Source organism: Mercenaria mercenaria, chromosome 13 (assembly GCF_021730395.1).
Source record: "Mercenaria mercenaria strain notata chromosome 13, MADL_Memer_1, whole genome shotgun sequence".
NCBI lineage: Eukaryota > Metazoa > Mollusca > Bivalvia > Venerida > Veneridae > Mercenaria > Mercenaria mercenaria.
The window spans coordinates 35,593,587-35,620,413 of record NC_069373.1 but is presented as its reverse complement, the minus strand read 5'-3'; the positions used below and the strand labels follow the sequence as shown (position 1 = coordinate 35,620,413).

Sequence of the window (26,827 nt, the reverse complement as noted above, 5' to 3'; positions counted from 1 at the left end):
CATGTTTACCTGGTACAGAATTCCTGACTTGTAATATTATAGTGCGCTGTGTTTCCAGTTACAAGAAGTGTGCTCTCGTTAAGCTGATAGTCACAGTTAAATGGTCCGCATGGTTCTGTCAGTTTTCCATCTGAAAAATATGAATACTTGTGGCTGACATTTCCGAGTATGAAAAGTGTGTAATACGTTTACCAAATATTATTAAAATGTAATTGAGAAATTAAATGTTTAAACAATCTCTACTAGAGTTATAAAATGGGACATTCGTATAAATTTGTTTCAGTATGCAAAAATTATCAGTTCAACGACTTAAAGAAGTATCATTGTTACTATCTAAAATGTTGTTCATAAAACTTACCGCTATTTCTTTCTGCCATTTTACTTATAGAACACAAAACTTCTGGAGTTTTTATTATGTTGACTATTTCTGGTATTCTATCAACCTGAAATAGTTGAAAGTAAATTTGTTTATTTAACTTAAAGCACAATTTTAGCTGTAGTAATACTCGTCATGTAAGTCATACATGTAGTTTCAGTGTAACGTTAGTAGCTCGCCTATAACCGAGAGGGTATGTTCGTTGACTTTGAATCACCTATCCTTAAAACGTGTGGTTAGATCCTCACAATTATGTTGGCTGGTCAGTAAGATTTTTTTTTTTAAAAAAAGGCGATGATTCTACGCAGGTATCTGTTCATGCATGAAATGGCGCTTCGTTGGCACATATTATATTCATCCAACATTAGAAGCTTAAAAATCACCATATAGACAATTGCTGTTGGTGTGACCAACAGACTATAGATACCACTACAGCTACTTTTAGATAATTTGCGACTCAAATGTAATGGAGATTCGAAGAAAACTTTCTGAATATAAACGTATAAAGAGTACACAAGATCACTGACTTAGTGCCGGGTTTTCGAAGAAGCTTCTCCATTTATGTCGGTAAAGTTGTTTATTCAGTACGAACAATACTAAAAGAAAATGTGTATCCATCCCACAGTTCTGTCAAAATGTTAAATTTATACAAGTTTTGGTTGCAGTGTCTTATGTACGATTAAAACGAGACTGATTTTGGTATGAGTAAATATTAGCACCTTTTGCGAGATGTCCGTCTGCATCTTAGGACAGCTGTTCTCATTGAAACAAAACAGGACGGACCAATTTCCTTGTATAACGGTATCTTTGTTGATCCATAAAAGAACCTCATCTGAAAGACAAAAATTGAAACTTACTAATCAGATCGTACGCCTCATCAACGAATCTTTAAAGTGGTTAGTCAAATTTTGGTCAATATTGTCAAGTCATAGATTCTTTCGAAACTTCAACAACTGATACATTTTGTTCCGTGAATAAATCCGTTGCAGAATATACTTAATCTAAAAAATGTCATAAATTGTTGCTGAAATGTAACTGACTACATTTACCAACTAAAACAATGTCCAAGCTTTGATAAGAATTGCCTCCATTATTTAATGTGAAACCAAACGTAAATAGTAAACATTTACCATTATTATAATTAAAAAGAGAAAACACTGGGTCTGAACGGTCTATTACACAGCATGGTACTTAAAAATATATCGGCTGAGAAATACGGCAAAACTTTGTCAGTAAACTTGTCAGTCGATTGTTATTTCTTTTGACTGTGCCTACCATTTTTCTTAACTAGGTCTATATCAAGTTGTTTCAGTCTGTTGGCATGCATATTTTCGGCAGGTTGTGTTTCATCACCATCAACAGCAATAACGCGTTGTTTGGCTTTCAGCAATCTGTTCTCAATCTATTTTAACAAAAGAAAATACATTTTCAAATTGTTATATAGTGACCAGTAGGAATAACTTGTTAAAGATATATTAGAGCCAAGTTTATTTCATTTAGTTATCTGACTAGGCATTCCTGTGGATAGCAGCACCCTGGTGGAAAAGTATGTTTTTATCTTAGGGATGAAATGCATGGCATTTAAAACCATATAAATATTTGATTATATTTCCATTTAAACCATTTTATTCCCAAAACGAAGAGCAGGACGTCCTGTGACGCGACATTTCGAATATTCAATACAGTATCTCAGATACCAACCGTCAAACTTAAATGTCAGGTTTTATGAAAGCCTATTCTCTATTCAAAGTTTGAAACATTTCGCTCGAGTTACAGTGTTGAACAAGTATGACCATATGACACCAACCTGTATGCCATGTCATTAATAATGGTGACCATGAGTTTAGAGGATAATAAATGAGGGATAGGGTGGATAAGTCACTCTACAGGTGACACAATGACAGGTTAACATATCATTACACACAGGGCAACCCAGCTTCGAGTTTGCTATGTATAATGATAGAAACTGAAGCAAAATATGCGAGATTGTTTAATCCATTATTCGCATTTACGGGCAATTACCACTTTATGACGAGGAATAACCAATCTGATTTATTTAAACAAACTTTTATTATCCTTATTAGAGCGAAAATTTCGGTTACGTATTTTTGACCCATTAACATGGATACATTTTTAAAGCAGTTTTTATTTTTATCTAGTTGCAGGCCATGCGTAAATAAGGATCGATTTTGCTTTTTGAAAAAGATGTACCACTAACATTTCTAACAGTCTTCTAGAGGAGTCGCACATGTGGGTTACCAGTGGTGACCACAAATAAGCTTACATACAAACAGTTTAAGGGGTAGTTTCATTATTACCTATACCAACAAAGGCTGACATAAACAGAAAAGAAAGGTCAAGAGATGTTTACCTGCTTCAGTTTTGTAAGTAATTCAAGTCTTTCAGTTGACCCTTTTCTCAACGTTTCTGCCTCGTGCTGGTTTAAAGAGCGTCCAAGGATTTTCACGTCGTACATACCACTATGTTCCTGAACGTTTTGACCTCCAAACACTTCGTCAAGCGATTGCCGCTGGTCGACAAAGGTCCGCGACCCATAATAACTAATTTGGAAGTTAAACAGCACTGATATGGAGGCGACACACATTATGAAGAAGAAAAGATCCCTTGGCGAGGCGGTACATCTTGTGGCTGCCATCTATTAGCGGGAGGCTGCCATTTATTAATTCAAAGCTGCAAAAAGAGAAGCCAGAATAATAAAAATGTTATTTTGACCCTACCGTCAAAAGCGAAACTTATCCATATCCATGCAGATTACTCCTGGTTTTTTTTTTTTTGTTTTTTTTTGTAACAACATCACGTCTCTAATATTCTTGAGTGACAGAGAAAAGTCCTTTATTTCTGTAATTTATTTGTTTATTTGAACACAAAAATGGTAATCATCTAGAAATTGAATCCCGCTTTGCAGAACAATAATTTATTAAATTCTGAACGTCTAAATGATGATTTATAATAAAAATGTAGCAAGCAACACTATATTTACAGATCTTCATCCAACTATGAAATGATACTCGATAAAGATGCTATCGGGCTGTACTTCCGGACGCGCCCAAACCCTGCGCACCCTATCTATTCAAATTAAAATAATGAAATGTGATTCGATTACACAATGATCTGCCTTAAACATGTCATTACTTTCAAAGATTTGCATTCTTTTTATCCTAATTCTATTCAATGTACACCCTTTTCTTAAATTAAATGACACACGATAACAAATTTAATTATAAATTTATTTTCGACGCCAAGATTGAGTTTCAGTATTCGTAAATAGGCTTGTGTTTTTATCCATTGAATAATCGTTTAATTTATTCTGGGTGTATGTTTTCATGTTTGCAAAATAAGTGCACAGTTGTTTTTCAGATGCCACGAATATAAAATAGTGAGAAAAGCAAAAACCATGCCATACTATCAGCATGAAAGGTAACCTGTTTTCCCGCCATATTGACGCCAGTATTTCTTGTACATTTCATACTTAATTAAGCTTCCGTAAATCATAGGGATAACTGATGTAATTTCCCCCCCTCAATTTCGCTAAAATAATAATCCTGATATATGTTATTTTGATTTATATTGTATTAAGTTGTTTTTTAAATACATAATCATATTTCATCTGCCATTTCAACACTGAATAGAGTGTAAGACCTGTGTATTACAGATCTTGTTAGCGGGTGATAAATAAAACAATTTTTAAAACATATATGGTACATAAATATTATATTTTCTAACATAATTTTACCTACTTCACATTACATAAACACAATTCATTAAAATGCATGACTTCAATCAATTTAAATTGGACAAGGGTCATAAAATTTCGGCACCGTATCGGATTTAAGAGACCCTACATAAACCAGGTGTAGAAACGGCGATAAAAGGTCAAGAGGATTAATTGACTCAAAACTAACATTATCATTAGCGTCTAATGTAAAACAATACAGATCTTTAAGTTGTTGAAGCGTTTCCGAGCATTGATTAATGCAATGCGCTCATTATAGGGCAAATAATCGAATACCCTTTGATTCGGTTCTGTAGGACAGATTACAACACGTAACTCGACCTTAATTTGAACGTCTGGACCTTGGTTTTCATGGCATCTCTATACATATATCTCTGTAAATATTTCATATATAATTATCCTGCTGATTTACAATATCCTCTATATGCCAACATTGACATCTGGCACTTGTGGTCTGGTGAACAAGATCGCTGTCGTGGGTTTGTACCCCTCTTGTGTCAGAGGTATGGCACCATGTCCAGCAATCGGAATTTTCAACGTTCAAAGATATTGTTTTGTAATGGTGAGCATCACACATGCCAAAAGCACGTTCCAAGCCTTTTAAGAACAGTGCGCATAAGCAACAGAAATGCACTGCGCATGCCGAGTCTCATAATTATATTCCCCTTCCTTCTCCGTTTTGTTACTTAGGGAAAATATCACTTGTAAAAAACATATTACTCTATCAAAGCAGGCATAACAAGTTATAAAATGTTTATCTAAGATATGTTTTTGTGTTATAAATTTCGCCTGTCTAAATGCCTGGAAAATTTCAGATTTCTGTTTATGCGCCTGCGATAGCCATCTGAGTGGGGAAAAAACCTTAACTTCAGGTAGGAAATATAGAGTATACATTGATATACAGCTACAAAAAAAACAACAACAACAAAAAAAACAAACAAACAAAAAACACCAAAAATCAAACAAACAAAAAACAACAACGAAAAACAGTAAATTATAGTAACGATATATAAGCTTCGGGTTAATGCTATACTAAACAGGAGACCGTGCCTTCCGAGTATACCATAAGATCTACTTGTAACAGTAGTAGAAACAAGACGATCAATTCAGCACGTGTCCTTAACAGATCACACGATGAAGAAGAAACCTCGCGAACGACCTAAGTTGGACAATATTTTAACTATAATGTTTTATGCCTTAATTAGTTTACATGATCATGACAATACTAAACGTAGTTGCAGTGACCTAGTTTCTTCTACATTCCTTTAAATTACAATATGATTATCTGTCCTTTAAAAACAATATACTTATCTGACCATGTTTGTACAAAGGGGCTTCCGTAGCCAAGTGGTCAAGGTCGTTGACTTAGAATCACCTGCCCCTCACCGATGTGGGTTCGACGTCACTCGGTGTGTTGAAAGGCTTACGGTTGTCGGCAATTCTATCCAGATGCCAGTCTCCGCTGCCATCAACTCTGGAAATGACTTTTATATATGATTGTGTCGGTGCGACGTCGTCCCTCCAAAATAAATGTTTATTCAAACTCTGACTGTCAGTGTGAATGACAGCTGTTTCCCTACCCTTGGGACAGTATGGATAAAAAAACTCGCCAACACTCGGGTTTTCATTCCGCGCTGTCTCTCGGGCAGGGAAAACCTTGTCTTACACAGTCAGATAATTTATGCACGTGTAAACTGTGCTTTAACCAAATGTATTCGTATATCCTTATTACTTATAAATGTTGTTATTGTTACTTGTGACAGAACAATGGCGCATAATAATAACATTTACCTCAATCCAGCGATGTGGAAGACAATAGAAAAATGTTATATCATACCGCGTAATGATACACATCTTATTTAAAAGTTCATGACACGAAATGTTGCTAATTAATTTGACTTTCTTCTTTCTAAAGTAGCAAAGCAGATCCAATTAGTTATCTTACATCTGTGAACCTGTATAATTATATTAATCAGGTTATGTTCGCAGACAACAGCGCCAACAAAAATAAAATCTGATTTCCGAAAAAATCAGAAAGGTTATGGAAAGTAGAAACTTGATGCCTGAAAATACAATTCGTGTATGAAGGAATAGTTACGCAGGCATATCAGGTAGATTAAAAAATATTTCGCACATTTTAAGCGTTATGTGCTGTTTATATAACGCAACAATAAACACCAACACCTTGCATCACATTTATATTACTAATTTATGACCGTTAAGTATGACTATAACCAAAACAAAACTGTTGTTAACGTCAGTAATAACATATCAAAAATAATTACGTTACTTAATGATGTCAAACGGGAGCACATACATAACACCATAACGCGAGCCCAGAGCAAAATTAAATGACTTTTGTTACCGACACAAAAACTTATGTTCGCAGAATATACTGATACATTTCTTTACAACAGTCTAAGGCATTTTAATAAACATAAATAAAAAAATTATACCCTCAAAAGTATAACATCAAATATATTATATAAAAATGCAAGATATTAACGGTTATTAAAAGAAGCCAAACATCTGCTCAAATGCCCTGTTATTTCTTTTACTATACACTTTCATAATGTATATTTGTTAAGATTCAAAAAACTTTTTTTTCAAAACAGTGCTTTGTACTATATAAGGGGTAATTAATTTTTTTTTATATAAGTCAAGTTTTAACAGCGAAAAGTGATCAAAATAGTAGTTTATATTTGCAGGTAACCTTTGTTGACAGGTCAACGCGTATTTTAACAGTTTTTTTTACGGGCCAACTGTAAAACCATAAAAGATAAAGACCAAATTCATGATACAAACCATATTCAGACAAGACCTATAAATAAGCGTGTAAATTATAAAAAAAGCAAATCATTTGACATAAAATGTAATTCAAAATTACCATAGCATATAATATCTCATTTTTTTTTCGATACCCATTCTCACTGTGCGAATAATATACTCGATTAAAATGAAAATGAAATGCCTTTAACTAATTAGACCATGAACTAATAACAAGTTGCAACATCTTCATCGTGGCAAAAGATTATTTATCATTTTTGGAGCATGCGACTTTAGATGCTGATATTATTATCATTAATTTATCCTAATTTTATCAAATTAGCATTAAATTCTTGCTGGCAAATATTACATTTTTATCATTATCTTATCTTTAAATTGGTATTCAAAATGAAACTTACGATCAGTCTATCTGTCTGTTACTCCTTTGATCATTTCCACGATTAAAATATTTTAGAAACGCATGTTTACACCAATACCAATTTTACATTCATTAAAAAGAATCGAAATACTCCACAAAACCACTTTAAAACTATTTTTCCCGTGTTATCGCAAGTAACCGGCGATATGTTGTGAGATAAACCGTAGAATGAGAAGTTACATTTAAGTGAGAGAACGCTTCGACTATTGTATACAATATCCTATTAAATAATAGTCTATCCGATTACCCTACAATAACAAGTTGTTTGTGGCATACAAGATACTTCACCTGAACTTTAAAAATGCATTAGAAATACATGTGTACCTTTTTTTTCAAACGTGAAGATATTTCCTCCGATACTAAGTCTTTATTTTAGATAGATTTTCATCAAAATATTGCGACACGTGTGTGTAAATTAAAAATACTATCTACGATATTGAACTGTCCGATTATATGATATTTTGTTTTCAGATTTTAAATCAATTTAATTTAAAGTTTAAACGAAGATGACCGTCAATTTTCGTTGATATATTTGCAAATATTACCTGACCAATGCCACTCAAAGGGGCATCATAGAGTTACCATAGTAAACATACATTTATACTATAATTAAATGTATTATAAGCATAGCACGATATATGAGTATCTTTAATCAATGAAAAGATATCTATTACAGTATAATGAGACCATATTTCACATAGCCGTTGCATTAATTAATTAAGATTAATAATCTACAAGCTTTTATATTCAGTAAGTAAAAAGCATGATATTACCACGCTATAAGTGTGTCAATCGGACACCGATTGCACCCCCCCCACGCCCCCACCCCCACTGTATGATGATAGATCATTAGCGTGAGTCCTGTGAGTAACGGCACTTTGAAAATAGAGTTAATGAACAGGAGAAGAAAAAATGACCGTAAATACTTATCTTAATGATGAAACTACATCGTATGATTATGGTAAATGTTTGTATCAAGTTACTTGGATATCTTTTTATATTGTTTCTGTTGTTCAGTTTACATACATAACATGGTGTTTGGAATACTTTTAGTCAACTTACGACAAAAACACATTTAAAAGCTTACAGTGTGTTGATGGAAATATCTATAATCTGATATTAATACAATAAATTGCAATGTTGAAAAATCACCTGTAATAATATATCAGAAAGGTAAATCCCCTGACGTGTAATTTGTAACTTTTATATCCTGTAACATATCCTTTCAAAATCCGCTTAGGAACAATATTTAATCCATCACTATTTTTACACGGGAAAATGTATTCAGTTTAAGTCCACCTTGTCAGTAACCCTTAATTAACTTTATCATGAAACAAGACACTCGTTCTCCAAAAAAGTCAATGTTAATGTTTCTTTTCACATGTTCGAAACAGGTTTATTAAGTAACGAACATTTGAGATCTGTGTATTCTGATGGTGATATGATAACATGTAATGAAACAGACAAGATGATGTCCTTGGGCAGTGTTAATTAAACACTATCATGATGCAAGATGACCACACCGAGGCAAACATTTTCTTTAATGTAGGCTAGCTGTCAAAATGTATCATGTAAACAAGGCGAGAGCGAGCAGGGAGAAACTATCAAGGGTGAGAGCGCGCACGGAGAGAATAATTTTGAGGGTGATAGCGAGCAAGGGGAAAATATCTAGGATGAGAGCGAGCAGAGAGAGAATATCGAGCATGAGAGCGAGCAGGAGAGAATATCGAGCGTGAGAGTAAACAGGAGAGAATATCGAGCGTGAGATCAAGCAGGAAGAGAATATCGAGCGTGAGAGCGAGCAGGGAGAGAATATCGAGCGTGAGAGAGAGCAGGAGAGAATATCGAGCGTGAGCGCGAGCATGAGAGAATATCGAGCGTGAGAGTAAACAGGAGAGAATATCGAGCGTGAGAGCAAGCAGGAAGAGAATATCGAGCGTGAGAGCGAGCAGGGAGAGATTATCAAGCCTGAGAGCGAGCAGGAGAGAATATCGAGCGTGAGAGCGAGCATGAGAGAATATCGAGCGTGAGAGCAAGCAGGAAGAGAATATCGAGCGTGAGAGCGAGCAGGAGAGAATATCGAGCGTGAGTGCGAGCGGGGAGAGGATATCGAGCATTAGAGCGGGCAGGAGAGAATATCGAGCATGAGAGTAAACAGGAGAGAATATCGAGCGTGAGAGCAAGCAGGAAAAGAATATCGAGCGTGAGAGCGAGCAGGTAGAGAATATCGAGCGTGAGAGCGAGCAGGAGAGAATATCGAGAGAGCGAGCATGAGAGAATATCGAGCGTGAGAGTAAACAGGAGAGAATATCGAGCGTGAGAACAGCAGGAAGAGAATATCGAGCGTGAGAGCGAGCAGGGAGATAATATCGCGCGTGAGAGCGAGCAGGAGAGAATATCGAGCATGAGAGCGAGCAGGAGAGAATATCGAGCGTGAGAGCAAGCAGGAACAGAATACCGAGCGTGAGAGCGAGCAGGAGAGAATATCGAGCGTGAGTGCGAGCGGGGAGAGGATATCGAGCGAGAGAGCAAGCAGGAAGAGAATATCGAGCGTGAGAGCGAGTCAAGCGTGAGTGCAAGTAAGAAGACATATCGAGCGTTGAGAACAAGCAGGTAGAGAAAATCGAGCGTGAGTGTGAGCAGGGAGAGAATGACGAGCGTAAAAGCAAGCCAGTCTTCTTTATTTTTATGCACTAAGGCCACATTAGTTCTGATCCATTAATACCCTAGGCTTATGCATTGCGATGAAAATAAGAAAATAGTTTACCAATTTAAGTTATTAGAAAGAATGTAGAAGATGTATATATATTCATTTACTTTTAGCACAAAATGTATGCTTGCCTTACAGTGTCAGTATAAAAATGTAAAAGCCACTCTGGTAGGCTAAAATATATGTGGTCATACAAGAAAACACTGTACATGTTTACATGTAATTTTATCGTGCTGTATTTCCTCCTGCGCCAACTAGCCAAGCCTCTAAACTATTCCATTCTTACGTTGGTTACATTATGTATTGTCGTAACAGGGTATTACAATAAGTACCTTCATTTCTTTGCATTCTTTGTTCTCGTTATTACATTACGATAAAAAAATAACGTCAGCAAAATCAACATTGTTTTTCTCAACGTCAGGATTATGTTCGCAAAATTAATGCTCAGTTGGGGATTTTGTTATAAAGAAAAGTTTGACGATGCCATATATCTCAATTACTTAAACAAGCAAATTCAACTGTTTATAAGCAGCATCCAAACTCCATGAGGTTTAACCTGTTTCGCCATTCCACCGAAGCCAGTTTTCTTGTAAATTCGTACATAATTAGATTTCTGCTATGTTTTGGAGGAAGTTGTGGTGAGGGTGGGGATGTTAAATGTCTGTTCACCTGAATTCGACTAAAATAGCTTCATTTCATTCTCTTTTGCTTAGTGTTTTTTTTAATAGCAAGCATAAAATGTATTGCCCATCAGTGCTCCTTTCACCCTACTACACCCTACTTAAAACACAATTCTGATACTTGAATTAATCTGAAAAGGATAAGGGTCATAAATGTCTGCACCATGTCCATTTTAAGAGACTGTACTCATACCAGGTGTACAAACAAAAATGAAAAGTCGAGAGGTCTAAATGACCTGAAACAAACATTATCGTTAGCGTTTGAGTTGAAACAATACATATTTTTAGATTACTGAAGCATCATGGAGCTTTGAATATTCATTAAGTACTAATTAGACGAACAATAATCTGATATCCTTTGATCGGTTCCTGCATACTGATTACAAACAACAGCACGTCAGGCATTGATTTGAACGAACTATCAATTCTACTCTTGCGTGATTTAAAAACGCAACATCTATAAATTCGTGAGATTCTGTCCTAATGGAATATTTGAGCCGTGCCATGGGAAAACCAACACAGTGGCTTTGCGACCAGCATGGATCCAGACAAGCCTGCGCATCCGCGCAGTCTGGTCAGGATCCATGCTGTTCGCTTTTAAAGCCTATTGGGATTGGAGAAACCGTTAGCGAACAGCATGGATCCTGACCAGACTGCGCGGATGCGCAGGCTGGTCTGGATCCTTGCTGGTCGCAAACCCACTATGTTGGTTTTCTCATGGCACGGCTCATTTCTATATGCATCATAAGTAAGAGTATAATGATGGTAACTTGTCTGCTGTACATCAAGCACCACTACCACTCCTGGAGCTGGTTTTCAAATAAGTTGTAATCAGTGTTATTATGTTTTCTGTTTCTTTGACATTCAATTTTAATGTAATAATACAAAGGTAATTACATTACGACAGAATTTATGACAGCGTTGTATTACTGGAGGAAAATATTAGTTCTGTGCGTTTAGACGGATGTAACCATATCTGGACTTCTTTCAAACATTTCAATTCTTATATCTTCATTTTAACAATAGCTTGCTACCAGAAAACATTATTTACTTTCCACGAGTATTAGGCAATCAAAATAAATGTATCGATAGTAACAACATCAAGGTAGAACTGTCTAAACGATCCATCTGGAATAAACTGTAATTCGCGTTCCGTTGAAAACGTAGTTTCTGATTTTAATCCAAACTATTCTTGAAACCAATAAAATCATTTAGTCGTGCCAAGTCAGTTTTAAGCTTTACCGTCAGAAAAATTAGTTGTATCTCTTATTTGATGTTTGTCTGAAGGCAATGCGTTTGAATACTTTGAAAATCGGACATCAGGACAGCTAAGAAACAAAATATGCTTCATTTTGATTTATATTATGATACGTCTGTGCTCTGTCTTGGATTTCCGATTTTATTATATACCTTTTCCAGATTTGATTCAATTTCATATTAATGAAAGGCCGTTGATATTCACATAATGACCAATGTAAATGTCCCTTAAAAAGGCAGGGGCGTTCTGACACAACCCTATTAATAATGAGTATGTTCTAGCAAGTTCAACATAATACAGAAACCTTTCAAAATCTTTTGCTAACGTTTGTACACAGATTAACATCATGAACTTTTTATATGCAGTATCTTAATAAAACATGGCATTGTACATAAAGCAACACTAATCAATGGATACTTTCAACGCCATATGGAAAATTTTAAACGTCTTTTCCTTTCAGGTATTGTAACTTAATGATAAAGATATGTACCTATATCGGTATATCCTGTAAAATAGATTGTATTACATCGGATCGGCGGGACAAAAGTAACAATGTTCTTCGATTGTCATCTCTTTACAACTGGATATACTTGACTCTAGTTGATCAAATCAGTTCAAGTTGTTTTATGAATGTGACATTTTGTGTCATATTATCAATATATGCGGACACTAAGAATCATTGCTTACTCTGCAGCTAATATAATCTTTATCTACTTTACAGAATCTCAATTTTACAAGGATGGAAACAGTTGAAATAAATTCTAGAAATTGATTAAAATAACCAAAACATATTTTATAGTAAGTAACGTATCATTAAACAGGAAAACTGATGACTGTATATTCTAATGATGATATGATAAGATTTAATGGGAAAGAAGAGAAAGTCCTTAGGCAGTTTCATTTTGTCGTGGATGTGTACATCATTATGACGCAAGATGACCACACCAAATTAAACAATTACGTTTAAGTAGGTCTGCCGTCAAGTGCAGAAATCACAAACAGTAATACATAGAAAGAGTCTAAAAACGACATGCACGTTTTATTTTAACAGGGACTCCCAACAAGATTAACGTCATATTGCAACTTTTAAAAGACAGAAGAAAATGTATTTACCATATTGAAAGTTATTTCAAAGAAAAACAGGACAAGCAGCTTTCAGCACACGCATTCACCCATACAATATTCCACTGATTTTGTATACATGTACATTAAACGACTTCATCAGTACTTGTACTATAAACGGACAGGTTCATTTGAAACTTTTTGTATTCAAAAAGAATTAGTACGTTGTACAACAAATTAGAAAATTGCAAAGTAATTAAAAATAATCGATATATTAAACTTTTGAAAACAAACAATACAGGCAAACGTAATACATTCGAGATTGCTGCTTTAAGTCCGAAATATGAAGTGATTCAATGAAAAAGTTTGCGAGATTTAGATGCTAACTGTATCATATTATCTGGTCTTTAGTGGGTTTGGGTTTTATATCTTACAAGTCAAATAAGGATAGAATCTCTATAATTTTTACGTAGGCACGTGTTCTGACAATACATAGGGCGATGTCCTCGCTTATTGCTAGCTTTGAATTTTAAATGATAGGTTCAAATTTTTGGGTGAATTATACAAAAGGTGGTATTTGTTCAAATAAACAAATTGATAACATTTGACGAATAAGCAAATTCCATAAACTGCTCCTGGCAAATAATGAAGATATCACTGTCACTATTACTTTATCTCAACGCAATCAGTTTGTTTCAATTTCGACTCCAATTTAAGTGAACGACTAGTATTTTGACTTTGTGTTGCATACTGCAGAATTTAATCGATTGTAAAAACATTTTAAAGGCTAATAATTCCTGTGATTCCCAGAATTACTATACCAAAACTAACTATATGATGATAAATTGTGCTAACTCTCTGAACCTGCTTTGTATGTAAGAACTGATTTCGACATTTCATCTCAAAGTAATATAATCAACTATTTCATTACAGTCAGCTATGACAAGTTAACTGCATTTCTGATAACACCCTTTTTTCCATTTTCTTTACATAAGCCTACCGTTGACATACCAATATTAACATTAAGCCTGCCGGCGGCAACTAGTCAGATGCCTTTGCGACTAGTGCAGACCAAGATTAGCCTGTTCGCTATTCGATTAGTAAATTTTCAATGAACACCCCTTTGTAAACTAAATGGTATTGCCCAAATTGAATGATAGACGAGTACATTTTAGAAATTTAGCAGAGTAATAGTTGAGAACGTTTAGCTACTGTTTGCTTGCTTTGCAGATTATAAGATTTACGTTTTGTAAAAGCAAAAAACCATGGCATACAAAAAGCATGTTTATTCCAGGAAGATTAACCTTTTTTGCCAGTCCACCGACGCCAGTTTTCTTGTACATTCCATGCATAATTATACCTCAACTAAAAGTTTTACGTATATACTGGGGAAATTACAGATTTCTCTTCTGTGAATGTCAAATTAATTGTTATTCTTATATCCGTTTTTGTCTTAAATTTTGCTATTCTGTTTGTTTAAATATAAGATAAATAACGTTTGCATTCTTTGGCAGATAAGAAAAATATAGCGTTCTTTTTATTTTAAGTAGGAACTTTAGCAATAATATTGTTTGGTTGCGCTTTTGGACTGAAACATACGTTAATACACTGATTCCAACGTTTATATCATTATCTCATTATCTCGACAGAAGTACAGGAGATATAGAGAATATTTGTTATTGAAATATCTTTCACGAGTGAACACCAGATGCAACATTTTTCACGAGTGGCATAGCCAAGAGTGAAAATGTAAGATATAACATTTCATGAGTGAAAGATATTTTGATTTTACATGTCAAAGAAACAATTTTTGTTTTTATTTCATGTTTTGGCTAAATTAACACAGTCTAGAGTTTCTTAAAAGTGAAAAATATATTGGATATTTTTCACTGCGAAAGTACAAGATATATTTCACTGTAATATTTCGATAATTCACTGAAAAACATGAGTTTACGTCCGTAATGTTTGCGTGTAGGATTACAAACCTGCAAAACAGTTTTTTACATCGTCTTATTTTCGAACACTTTTTTCCTTCTACTGATCTATTAGAATGTTTCTAAGTATGGGGGCTGAGATTGTCCGTCTGTCTCTCAATTAAGGTATAGAGACCCTACACGATTGCCAACATTTAAAAACGTACTAAGCTCATCAAAGTATTTGTTAATGCAAATAATATTTAATATTTATTATTTACACATGTTAGAAATGTTGTCCGGTAGTTGCTTCGTTCAACTTTTTTAAGGACAAAAATAGAATCATTCGCACAATCAGAAGTAACATTATCAACTGATGGTGAAAAACAAATAAGTCCAGACCTATAATAATATTTTCAGTATGGGCTAACGTTGCAAATAATAAAGAACTTTATCGCTAAGATAGGTTTCAAAATGAAAACTTACGGTTAGTCTTTCTGTATGTTACTCCTTAAAACATGTCTACACGATTTATGTAAGAAACGCTCATTGACACTGATACCGATTTTGTTTGCATTATTTGTGATCAAAATATTTCACATAACCATGTTCAACTATTTTTTTTTCATGTCTATTCGCAAATTATTGTAGATATCGAGTAAAAAATACTAGATTGCTTGAACTATTGTATGCAACTTCCTTTTAAATAATACTCTATCCGATCACAGTACAACTGAAACTTGTTTGCAACATGCAAAGTCACTTATACGTTTTTCAAAGCCTAAGGCTTCCCTAGAGATTTCGCGCAATACTTCATTAGCATGAATTTAATACAACCCAAATATTTTGACACGATATAATCTCAAATATTGTGGAATACTGTCCGATTTTGTGGTATCACGTTTCCTGATTTTTGAATTAATTTAAGTTAAATGTTAGCGAAAATGATAGTCTGCACATTTCACCATTCACAAACACTGACTGACCAATTTCAATGTCTCACAAAGGGATACTTCCTAAAGTTACCTTAGAGTTACCATAGCAACTATTTATACAGTTCAGAAATGCAAAATAAGCCTAGCTAGGTATATTCGATATATCTTTAATCAAACTGAAATGATTATAAATATGATAATATCATTCACATATTGAATGGCTTGCCAGTCAATTGTTAAAACGATTTGCCCAAGACAGAATACAGCTGTTTGCCTATTGACAGGTATATTGACCGACAGGTCATTCAACAAGTAATTTTATTACATAACTGCTTCTATAAACCGCCGGTCAATAGTTTGTGCTATATCAACACTATAGGGCGGCTCGTAGACTGGCATCAGTCGTTAGAGTCATTGAGATGAGCCTAGAGAGAAAATGGCTTTCTGAGAAAATATCAATGTCAGTTTGAAGAAAGAATAAACTTTATTACAGATTACTTGATCTCAACAGACTTCGTAAGTCTAGGCGGCTCGATTAATATCACATCTGGCTGATCGGTACATATGTTTCGATCGTGCTATTCAGATTGTCCCGTAGGTGTACCGAATTGATGCGCACGCAAATAGCCCGACTGCGGGCTATATCGGTATACCGGGCGATACCGAGGTATACAGAAGAGCCCATCTACATTTTTATGGGCTAATGTCAAAACTTGAATGAATAACTAATTGAGATACATTTCCATGGTCATGTTATTGACCGACACACCATTCAATAAGTCAATATTATCATATTGCATCAGGAATATAGTTCGAAGTAAAATTCTCAAAGAAAATCTGTGTTGAATTATAAACGTGTCAACAGCACTAACTAAGGACATACGATATCTTAATAGACATGTGATAAAGTAAAACATACTACAGAATAAACACGCTGCTGCTCTAACGTCATGCAAAAAACTTCACATATAAAATCACTGATTAAATCAACAGTAACATGACATTGTTCATAATGCAGCGATATCAATGAGTCAATAATATAAGAGATAATTTTCAAGATCATTTATACACATTTACAAACAATTTTACGCAGTCACCATCTCCTTGTTTTCATCAGTTGTCGAACTATTGCGGTAAATGTATCAATTTCAGTTATCTTAATTTACTCTAAAAGATACCATTATATCCTGTGAAAGATGTTGTCTCTAACGCAATAATCAGAACAAAAGTAACATTGTTCTTAAAATACTAGCAGCAAAAAAAAAAAAGAACATTCGAAAGGATAGGCTCGAATCTAGCATTCAGTCCATTCAGGTTTGTGGCAAAAAAGGTAGAAAAGCCCAACTTTTGTTAGATAATGTTGGCTCCATTCTATATTTACCTCGTCTTGTCCTAGTTGTCACTATGTTTATTGATAAACCTGTTTGTTTTGTGCATCATTATATTCAAAAAGGGGAATAACTATAATCTCATATTATACATTAAATGGTACATCTTCCGCAATGTTGAAAAATGACCCGTTATAATATATCAAAAAGGTAAATCTCCCGATGTAGTTTTGCAACTGTTATAATTAGTAACGTATTCTTTCATAACCTACTTAGGAAGTAAATCTAATCCCTTATTTTCCGTGTTGAAAAAGTTGACTGCAATAATGAAATAACAGATAATTTGTTATGTTATGATATAGATAAAAAAAAAAGCTGCAAAGTTAATCTATGACATCAGTTTAATCAGGCATTCGATAACGATTAATACATAACTTACATTCCTCAAAGTCAAACGGTTTCCAATCAAGGAGTGTAAACTGAATCTTTATATTACTCTAACTTAAAAGTATTTCAGTCAACAGCTATCCAATCTCGTGCTCTATGTTTAGGAACTTGTTTTGCTTGAAAGTATCTCGATTACTTCGTGAAGCAGATCAGAACAGCAAAGCCCAGGAAGTACAAGTACGAAATCACCGAGGAAGTTATTTTCAAAAGTTTGTTTCCCGCATATCACCTGTTAGAATGATTCAGTAACCTTAAAAAGGCTTAATATAGAATTCTTCAAATTTTGACTTTGATGCATGTCGTGGGCAGATTGCAGAATCCATTGAAACTATTTGTGTTAAATGGTGCCGCCTTGAAAATGCTGATCTCAATGCATTATCGTCTTGGAAATGTAATATCGTTAACTTTAATTGTCGATCTTCGTATAAAACTTTATAAAACAAATGAGCGTATACTTCCACCTAAACCCAAGTTTACTTTAAGACATGTGAAAAAGGAAATCCAAGAATTTAATTCCAAGTATGTTTTAGTTCCAGCAGACAAGGCGGCCAGCAATATTATCATCATTTGACGCCTACATTATATTAATGTTTTACGAAACGAAGTAAATACTAAAGCTTATGTACTGAGTACTTCTGCTGAACAACATTTGGTCACTGATCACATCACTGAAATTTCTAATTTGAAAGACCGTACAGATGACCAGCAAATTAAACTTCCAGCCATGTACTGGATTTCAAACCATATAAAGCTCGTTTTGTCGCTAATTCAAGCTCTTGTACAAGTACAAATATTTCCAAGTTATTAACGTTATGCCTTACCGCTGTAAAAGCCCACGTGAAAATATATTTTATAAAGTATACGAAAACTCTGGAAAAAATATTTTGGTCGGTAAAAACAATCTGTCGAAATTCTGGATAAGTTTAAAACTAATAATTACAAGGTGTCTTCAGTCAGTACATACGATTTTTCTACTTTGTATACCACTTTATCACATAATTTAATAAAAGTAACAATTCGGATACTACTGCTTCATCTTTCTATTTATGACGATTTTATACATACCAAAATTTATGACAAGCGGGATGATTTAAATTTTAGTATTGTAAATTTCCCCCATTTGGATATGGATATTCCCCAGGCAACATCTGATGGGATAAATATTTTTCAATTAATTTGGTTTGCAAGAGCGTGTAGTCATGTTGAGGATTTCAATAAACGTTATCAATATATTACAAATAAGCTTCTTCAGCAAGGCTACAGTTATTATAAATTACGTAATTACTTTGCTAAATTTTACTATCGTAATTCAGATTTGTATTATTTTATAATAGCAATTTAAAAGAAACTTCTACGGGAAGGTATATCATAACCCGATTTTTATGGGGATGTGATTTAAACTGCAACATTTTCGTTTATGTCGTGTTGGGCGATCTGTGGTTTTCCACTTTTTATTTTACAAACTTCGTCAGATTTTGGGACATGACAATTTTTCAATTGTTTTTAGTAAAGTTATAAAAAACGTTTTATTAAAAGAGGTTTTGACGACACACCTAATGTTTGTTTTTCAGCCCTTTTACAGATGTTATAGGAAGAAATTGTCCAAAAAAGCGTTCTTTGATTTTATCAATTGTAGAAAGCCCGTTCCTTAAAAATACAGTGAATTCCATTGACATTAGGGTTTCCATAGTTTAGTTAGACTGACACTGATGTTCTCTGTAATTTTTGCATCTAAATTATTAACGAATACTAGTAATGGATGGCTATCATAACATAAATTCCTATATATGGAACTTGACTTACAGTCAATAAAATGTACTTGCAACCACTTTTATTTGGAAGAAGAAAAACAAGGACAAAAGTCCAGTAGGAAAAGCCAATTACAAGAACGCAGCCGGCAATACAGCACTCCACATGGAAATTTGGGTGTGTTATACTGTGTACACATAAGAAGAAGTTTCAGTTAGTTAACTTAGATCTTATTATATTCATAAGACTGTTATATATTAAAATACATAACAATATCAACATAACTAGAATTCGACGCGAATGGTGTATATAGCATGTGTTATATTTTACAGTGATATCAGGTGAATTCAATTTGTTTCCCACTTACTGAGCATTATGAGCTATTTATATCTCAAAGTCATAAAAACCAACACCATGTACCACACGCACATTATATATATATTACCTTTTCGTGAATTTGACCGAAACAAAACCACTGTTAGTGTCAGTGGCAACATATCAGAAATAATTATATTACTTAATGATGTCAAACGAGGCATAAATATAATTGCAATGAAACGAGAGCTTGGAGCCAAACAACATAATTTTTGTTATCAAAAGGCAAATTTAAGACAACTACTTGTGTTATCCATTTTTAATATTCGCATTCTTGAACAAAAGCTTAAATAAAAGTAGTACTCACAGCTTAACCTCACATGGAGAAAGAACAAAATAATTATCGGCATGATCCGGCACGTGACCTGTGCGGCGTTTCATATTCCATTTAGGAAGAATTTTGGACTCACGTCTCTCCAAAAAGATACAACAGTGCTAATTATATTATTGTTTGGACTTTGGAGGGAACAACGGCGGTTCCCGTACAATGTGTTCGAATATCTATAAGAGAAATGGACGTAAGGACAATGAAGAGGTCAACTCTGTGCAACTATTACCATGAGTAAGCCATATCACACTTATCAGAAAGCATGCTAAATACCGTTTGTTAGCATGCCCTGTAAATCTTTCTTTTCGAATTATACACTTCCACATTGAATATTTTCATGATGTAAATTTGTTCTCAAAAATGCTTATAAAAAACAATTCGATAAGTTAAAATCAAAGTTAACCTTTAAAAAAATCTTACAGAAGCGTGAACAAATCACATTAAAACAATGAAAAGATCGATGAAAAATCAGAACTTATATGCGCAGATGACCTATGTCAAAAGGTGGTCACTACATTTATCATATTTTTTATAATGCAATTTAGAAAAAAACATGTGCACCATACATAGAGTTTTAAGAAATGAAAAGTCAGTTTCTTCAAGTGTTAAAAATGATATATATGTTGATAAGACCTAAAAATAATAACATAGATAACTTAACAACACTGATATCCATACAAAACTAATTTCATGTAAACCGTTGTATTTAAAATACAATTTAGAATACCAACAATTTTTGAATAGCAATGAATGATATCATATTATTTCGATACCCATTGTCATTGTGCAATATAACATACTCTATTAAGAGAAACTCAATTAGACCATGAACTGGCATCGTTTTCAAGATTCTTCATTTAGACAGAAGGAAAACAAGAAACATGATGTTGCTGCAGTAAAAAGTTCAAATATGACCTCTTTTGATGATATTACTGTCTTTACATTTTATTGTCATTGAAATTTTGTTATTATTACTTAATCAAATTAGCATTAAAAATCAAAACTTACGACCAATATATCTGTCTGTCTGTTTATCTGTTTCTCCTTGGATAATTTCCACAATGATACATGTAAGACAGCACGATAACCCAATTTTAATTGCATTGAATGTAAGTAGTACTTCACCTATAACAAGTGGCAGTATTAAACTAATTTTTCAAGTATTAAGAGAAAATCATTGAAGGTTTGCTCTCACTGCCTAAGTTATGAGATACGCTATAGAATGAAATACAACTTCCAATAGCACAACAATTCATTTGCAACATAAAAGTCACTCCACTTGAATTACTTAGTATAAATACGTTTTTTTCAAAACTTAAGAGTTATGTTTAAGATTTTATCCATGACATTTTGGTTTTAGAAGTCAAAATTATGTGATATTGTCCTACAATATTGCTATCTGAAATATTTAAGGTTCGATTTATGTATATCAGGCTTCAGTTTAATTTAAGTTTTATCAAAGATGATTGTATGTTTTCATTAATCAATTCTAAAATGTCGACTGACTGACCAATGTCAACGTTCCTCACAGGGGAGCATCCTCGAGTTACCATAGTAACTATTTATAAAAATTATTGTATGTATTATAAGCATATCACGATATACGAGTATCTTCTATCGCACTGGATTAATCAATGAATAAAAGTATTTAGTCTAACAATACACTGCGGAAAATTTTCACATGTAATTGCAAATTTGATTTACAAGTTAAGTTTACAACATAATGATAACATTCATTACAAATAACGCACTTGCATCAACGCATTCAGTTAAAGACTATTTTACAGAGCCACTTTTAAAATTTACAAACAATTTTATTCAATCACTTTGGGTTAAACTATCATTTCAATCTTGAAAATGCATTAATTTCTGGTAATGCAAAAGGATGATAAAGTTTTTCAAAGTTTCAAAGTTTTTATTTTCATTAAACCAGAAGGTCATAGACCCATGTGGTACATGGTACGCTATATATACATGGCAACAGTGAACATTTAATTCATAACACAATAAACAAATGATTCGTATAACAATTGGCAACATCTTCAACAATTCATGTATATTTATGCTTCAATCTGACAAGTCAAAGAGATTCATCAAAGATTTAAATGTTTCCGTATTAACGTATAAAGGTTATCTAATAGTAACTATACTAGATTGTGATATATATATAACGGTAAAATGATCTTGATTGAAAAAAAAAGAAAACGAAATATCAAGATCATTTTCCTTTCAATACACTACATAATTTATAATATGAATGAATACATGACTAAAGCTATATTTGTATTCCACGGATGACCGTTCTTGTAAGCAAGAAAGCGAAAGGGCCTTACAAGAACCGGCTTGTGGAATCTTCGCCGAAATTGGCAAAACCATTGTAATAACACATTTGTAAAAAATTTGATTCAAATAATGATATTAATACAATGTAGTAATAATAGCGACAACTATAAGTGACAAGCACTTGCATCATTCCTACATTTCAGAAATAAAAATGGTCACTTACATTTTGCTTTAACTTGTCAATTTTATAACTACACAATAACTGTACCAAAACGTTTGATGACCTTTTCTATATGGATATTTATCGGCTATACAAAAGATTTGTTCTTGTTGTAAATGCTTTTTCGTTATAATTAGATAAATTCTTTACAATGCGTGGATTTTCTGAATTTACAAGTTCAATAAATTTATACATGCTAGGGCGTCTCCAAAAGTATGGTGGTATCAATCGTTTCCTTAAATCAATATACATTTTACATTGTATTACGAAATGATATTCATCCTCTAACAAGTTACAAACATTACATATTCTTTCATTTATAGGTGTACTTACAGGCTGATTCCATCTACCAGTTTCGATACAAAGGCGATGAGATGATAAACGTAAACGTGATAAACTAACACAAAATTTCTTAATATCTAATATATCTAAATATGGCTGAAACCTAAAATTACATATTTGTCTATAGAATAGGGCTCTGCTGGAATCGTTTAATCTTTCATTCCAATTTTGTAGAAACTGATCTTTTATCCTTTGTTTAACAATCGTTAAAAACATACTGGTATCACCTACTGTTTGAAAAATCCATGCTTCATGAAAACCCAACAAACACAGTAAATTTTTTATCAAAGAACACCAGTTTTTTCTATAAGGATAATTTAAAGTATCTTGATATAACATAGTGTACACTTTTCTTATATATTTTTTACAATCCGTATGTAATATTTTAATCCAAAATTTAATAATATTATAATATCTCATATTTTGCAGAGGCATCCGACCTAATTCACCATAAATAAAATCATTTTGTGTACTTCTTTTGACACCTAATAGGCGTTTACAGAATTGCAAATGAATTCTTTCTAATGATTTACCGGCATGAAATCCCCATACTTCGCTGCCATAATTGAGAATAGGTAATATCAGCTTGTCAAAAAGTTCTAATTTATGTTTTACAGATATGTTGGTAAACTTATACAGACATCTGTTCATTTTAAAGATCGCTTTCAGTGCTTGTCCAGATAAGGTATTTTGAGCTTCCGTGAAAGACCCAGCTGTTGAAAAGACAATTCCAAGATACACAAATTTATTGACTATTTCAAGGTCGCATTCACCATAATGAAAATTAATATTAACGGTAAACGACCACCTTTTCTAAAAATCATAACTTTTGTTTTGCCAGAATTTACTAATAACCCCCATTTATTACAATAATTATACAACAGATCTAAGCTAGATTGTAATTCATCCTTAGTATTTGCAAATATTACAATGTCATCGGCATACAGAATTAAAAATATTTTAAACATATCAACATCAATACCGTCTAAGCCGCTTGCTACATACATATCCTCGATATCATTTAAAAACATGGAAAAAAGAAAGGGAGATAAGCACTCACCCTGTCTAACGCCTAACTGACATTCAAAACTATTACTTAACTGACTCATATGTTTCACTCTTGATTTTACACCAGTATACATAGAGCGCATGATATTTAAAATATTACCACTTATTCCTAATTTGATTAATTTCATCCATAAATTATCTCGATTAACATAATCAAAAGCCTTACTAAAATCTATAAAAGCACAATATAATTGTTTGCCATTGTTAATAATATGATTTATAAGCCCATGTAACACAAAAATATTATCTGTAGTACCCATTTTTGCTCTAAAACCTGCCTGGGCTTCAATGTATACACTATAATTTTCAGCCCAGTCATACAAACGATTATTTAGAACTCTTGTAAACAGTTTGCCAAGTGTACTAAGAAGTGTAATACCTCTATAATTATTTACGTCATTGAGACTGCCTTTCTTATGCAAAGGTACGACAAAACCTTCAGACCATATCTCTGGAAAATAACCTACTTCGAAAATCTTATTAAACAAACTAAGTATATAAGGAGAAAGAACATTTTTACCGTGTATGAAAAATTCATTCAAATATAAGTCTGGACCACCACTTTTGTTTGATTTTAGTTGATTAATAGACCTCAACAATTCGTCTTGTGTAAACGGTGAATTTAATTCACCAAACATAATATTAAATTCATCATGTTCATACCGCTCAATAAAATATAACACATCTTCATCAGTAGAAAAGAAAGCATCATCTGAATTATTAACTGATTTAAAATATTGCTCAAAAACACTAAGAGGTATATTAGTTTCTTTTATACCAGCACATTGATGATAAAGACACCCCCATATCCCCAAAACATCGACCACAGAAGAAACTGAATTTTCAACTCAAGGCTATATGTATCATCTCCATATACCGATTTTCGACAAACAGAAAGTAGAAAATACACATGCCTGACTCGCACTGTGATTCTAGTGACTTTGATAGTGATTTCAACATTTATTTACAGGCACGTGCTTTGAAAAAAACAACAAAAAAACATGTGCATGTTTGTTAATTCAACACGAGCTAAACTGAACTTGCAAAATGTTACGACAACCGGAACAGTGAGAAGAGTGTATCTCCATACGTAAGGATAGCCTCGAGTCTAACTTAGGTCGATTAAGTTTATGTTAGTGGACAAAAGATGAAAAGTCTCAAAAAATACATTACACTGTTTTGGAGTTGTTGTCTGTTGTATTCATTAATATAGAACAAACTATTAAAAAACATTTAGTCAACTTATAACGACAGTTACACATGCAACGTTTGGTGATGGTAAATGATACTGAAAAATTACCTCTAATACTGTATCGGAAATGTAAATCCCCTGTAACTTTTATATTTTGTAATTTATCCTTTCAAAGTCCGCCTAGGAAGTATATCTAATACACCACTATTTCACTTTGTTAAATGTATACAATTAAAGTCAATGTTTATGGTAACCCTAAATGAACCGGAGCTTTAAAAAGACACTCTTTCTCGAGTCAGTCAGTTGGCGAAAAATATAAATGTTTCATTTCATACGTTCAACAGATATTGTAAAGTAACGAAATATTATACAGGATTTTTAAATGCCTAAATAAAATATGTTTTAACAGGAAAGATGAAATTATCTTGTATATCTTGATGTTGTAATGAAATCCGATAAGAGAAGGTCCTTGGGCGGTGTTAATTTGTCATTGGTCTGAATATCATTATAATGCAAGATGAACAATTATTTTCATGCAACTCAGCTGTCAAAAGCATATGATAAATGTACCACACAAATTATCGAGGATGAGAGCGAGTGTTAACGTTGCCGAATCGGCATTATTAGTTTGTAGGGTTTCGTGGTAGTCCAAGTCCAGCCGTACAGATACTGTAAACTGTAGAAATACGTAAATATCTTTGATACTGATGTAAACAAAACGTAACTTAATACATCAACGCCAAGATGGAGCATCGCACAGCATACTCGAAATTAGTTAAGGGTAAAGGTAGATTATTAGGTAATATTTAGTTTTACAATTATATTCTAAAGATTAAATTACATAGCACAGAAAAAAAACGAAATGCGGTTCGCATTCTATGACACGAGCAGGGAGAGAATATCAAGGGTGAGAGCATTTAGAGGACGAGAGCGAGCAGGGAGAGTATGTCTATGGTGAGAGCGGGCCAGGAAGAGGGTGAGAGCAAACAGAGAGAGAATATCGAGGGTGAGAGTGAGCCAGAGAGCGAATATCGTAGTGTAATTGTTGTAAAATGGTTCATTTGACTGGTAAGGTATTAAAGTTCGATTTAATGAATATTGAGACAGAAATTTTACGAACGTATAACACCAAACTATATATTTGTTAATGCTGTTATCGCTCTACTTCATCATATATAAACACAATCAATTGACATATATTAAACTTCAATTAATCTGAATTGGACAAGGGTAATAAATTTCTACGCAGCGTCAAATTCAAGAGAACCTACACAAAACAGGTGTACAAACAGTGTTGAAAGGTCAACAGGCCTAAATGGCTTTAAACAAGCATTCTTATTCGCATATGATGTAAAACAATTTATGGTATCAAGTACCCATTATGAACTCATTATAGTAAAAGAATAGGGTGTCCTTTGATCTAGATCACAAGCAACACGACCTTAATTTTAATGTATAGACTGCATTCTAAATCGTAACTATTTCCTATGCTATCGATATTCTATTGTTATATAATGTCTTTTATGACGGCGTTGGTATTACTGCAGCGGTAATACTGCTATAATTATGACGGCGCGGTCATGAAAGAACACTGAAATACTG

The 26,827-nt window shown here is 33.4% G+C and overlaps 1 protein-coding gene across 11 annotated transcripts in view; it reads right to left on the bottom strand.

Moving 5' to 3' along the window:
* Positions 1-26,827, bottom strand: part of LOC123528857 (cadherin-like and PC-esterase domain-containing protein 1) — a 63,747-nt gene that overhangs the window by 9,317 nt on the left and 27,603 nt on the right. For 4 of the 11 annotated variants that reach the window (XM_045308892.2, XM_045308890.2, XM_045308889.2 and 1 more), the window contains exons 3-7: positions 2,748-3,067; positions 1,652-1,778; positions 1,096-1,208; positions 359-443; positions 10-130 (exon numbers count right to left, since the gene is read on the bottom strand). In XM_045308892.2, coding sequence (XP_045164827.2) covers positions 10-130; positions 359-443; positions 1,096-1,208; positions 1,652-1,778; positions 2,748-3,032 — 731 coding nt within the window. In that variant the 5' untranslated portion in view covers positions 3,033-3,067. Of the gene's footprint in view, positions 1-9; positions 131-358; positions 444-1,095; positions 1,209-1,651; positions 1,779-2,747; positions 3,068-3,377; positions 5,605-7,315; positions 7,522-21,128; positions 21,150-25,333; positions 25,473-26,827 lie in introns of those variants that run through there. The other 7 variants (XM_045308899.2, XM_045308897.2, XM_045308893.2 and 4 more) reach the window with 6 other exon arrangements.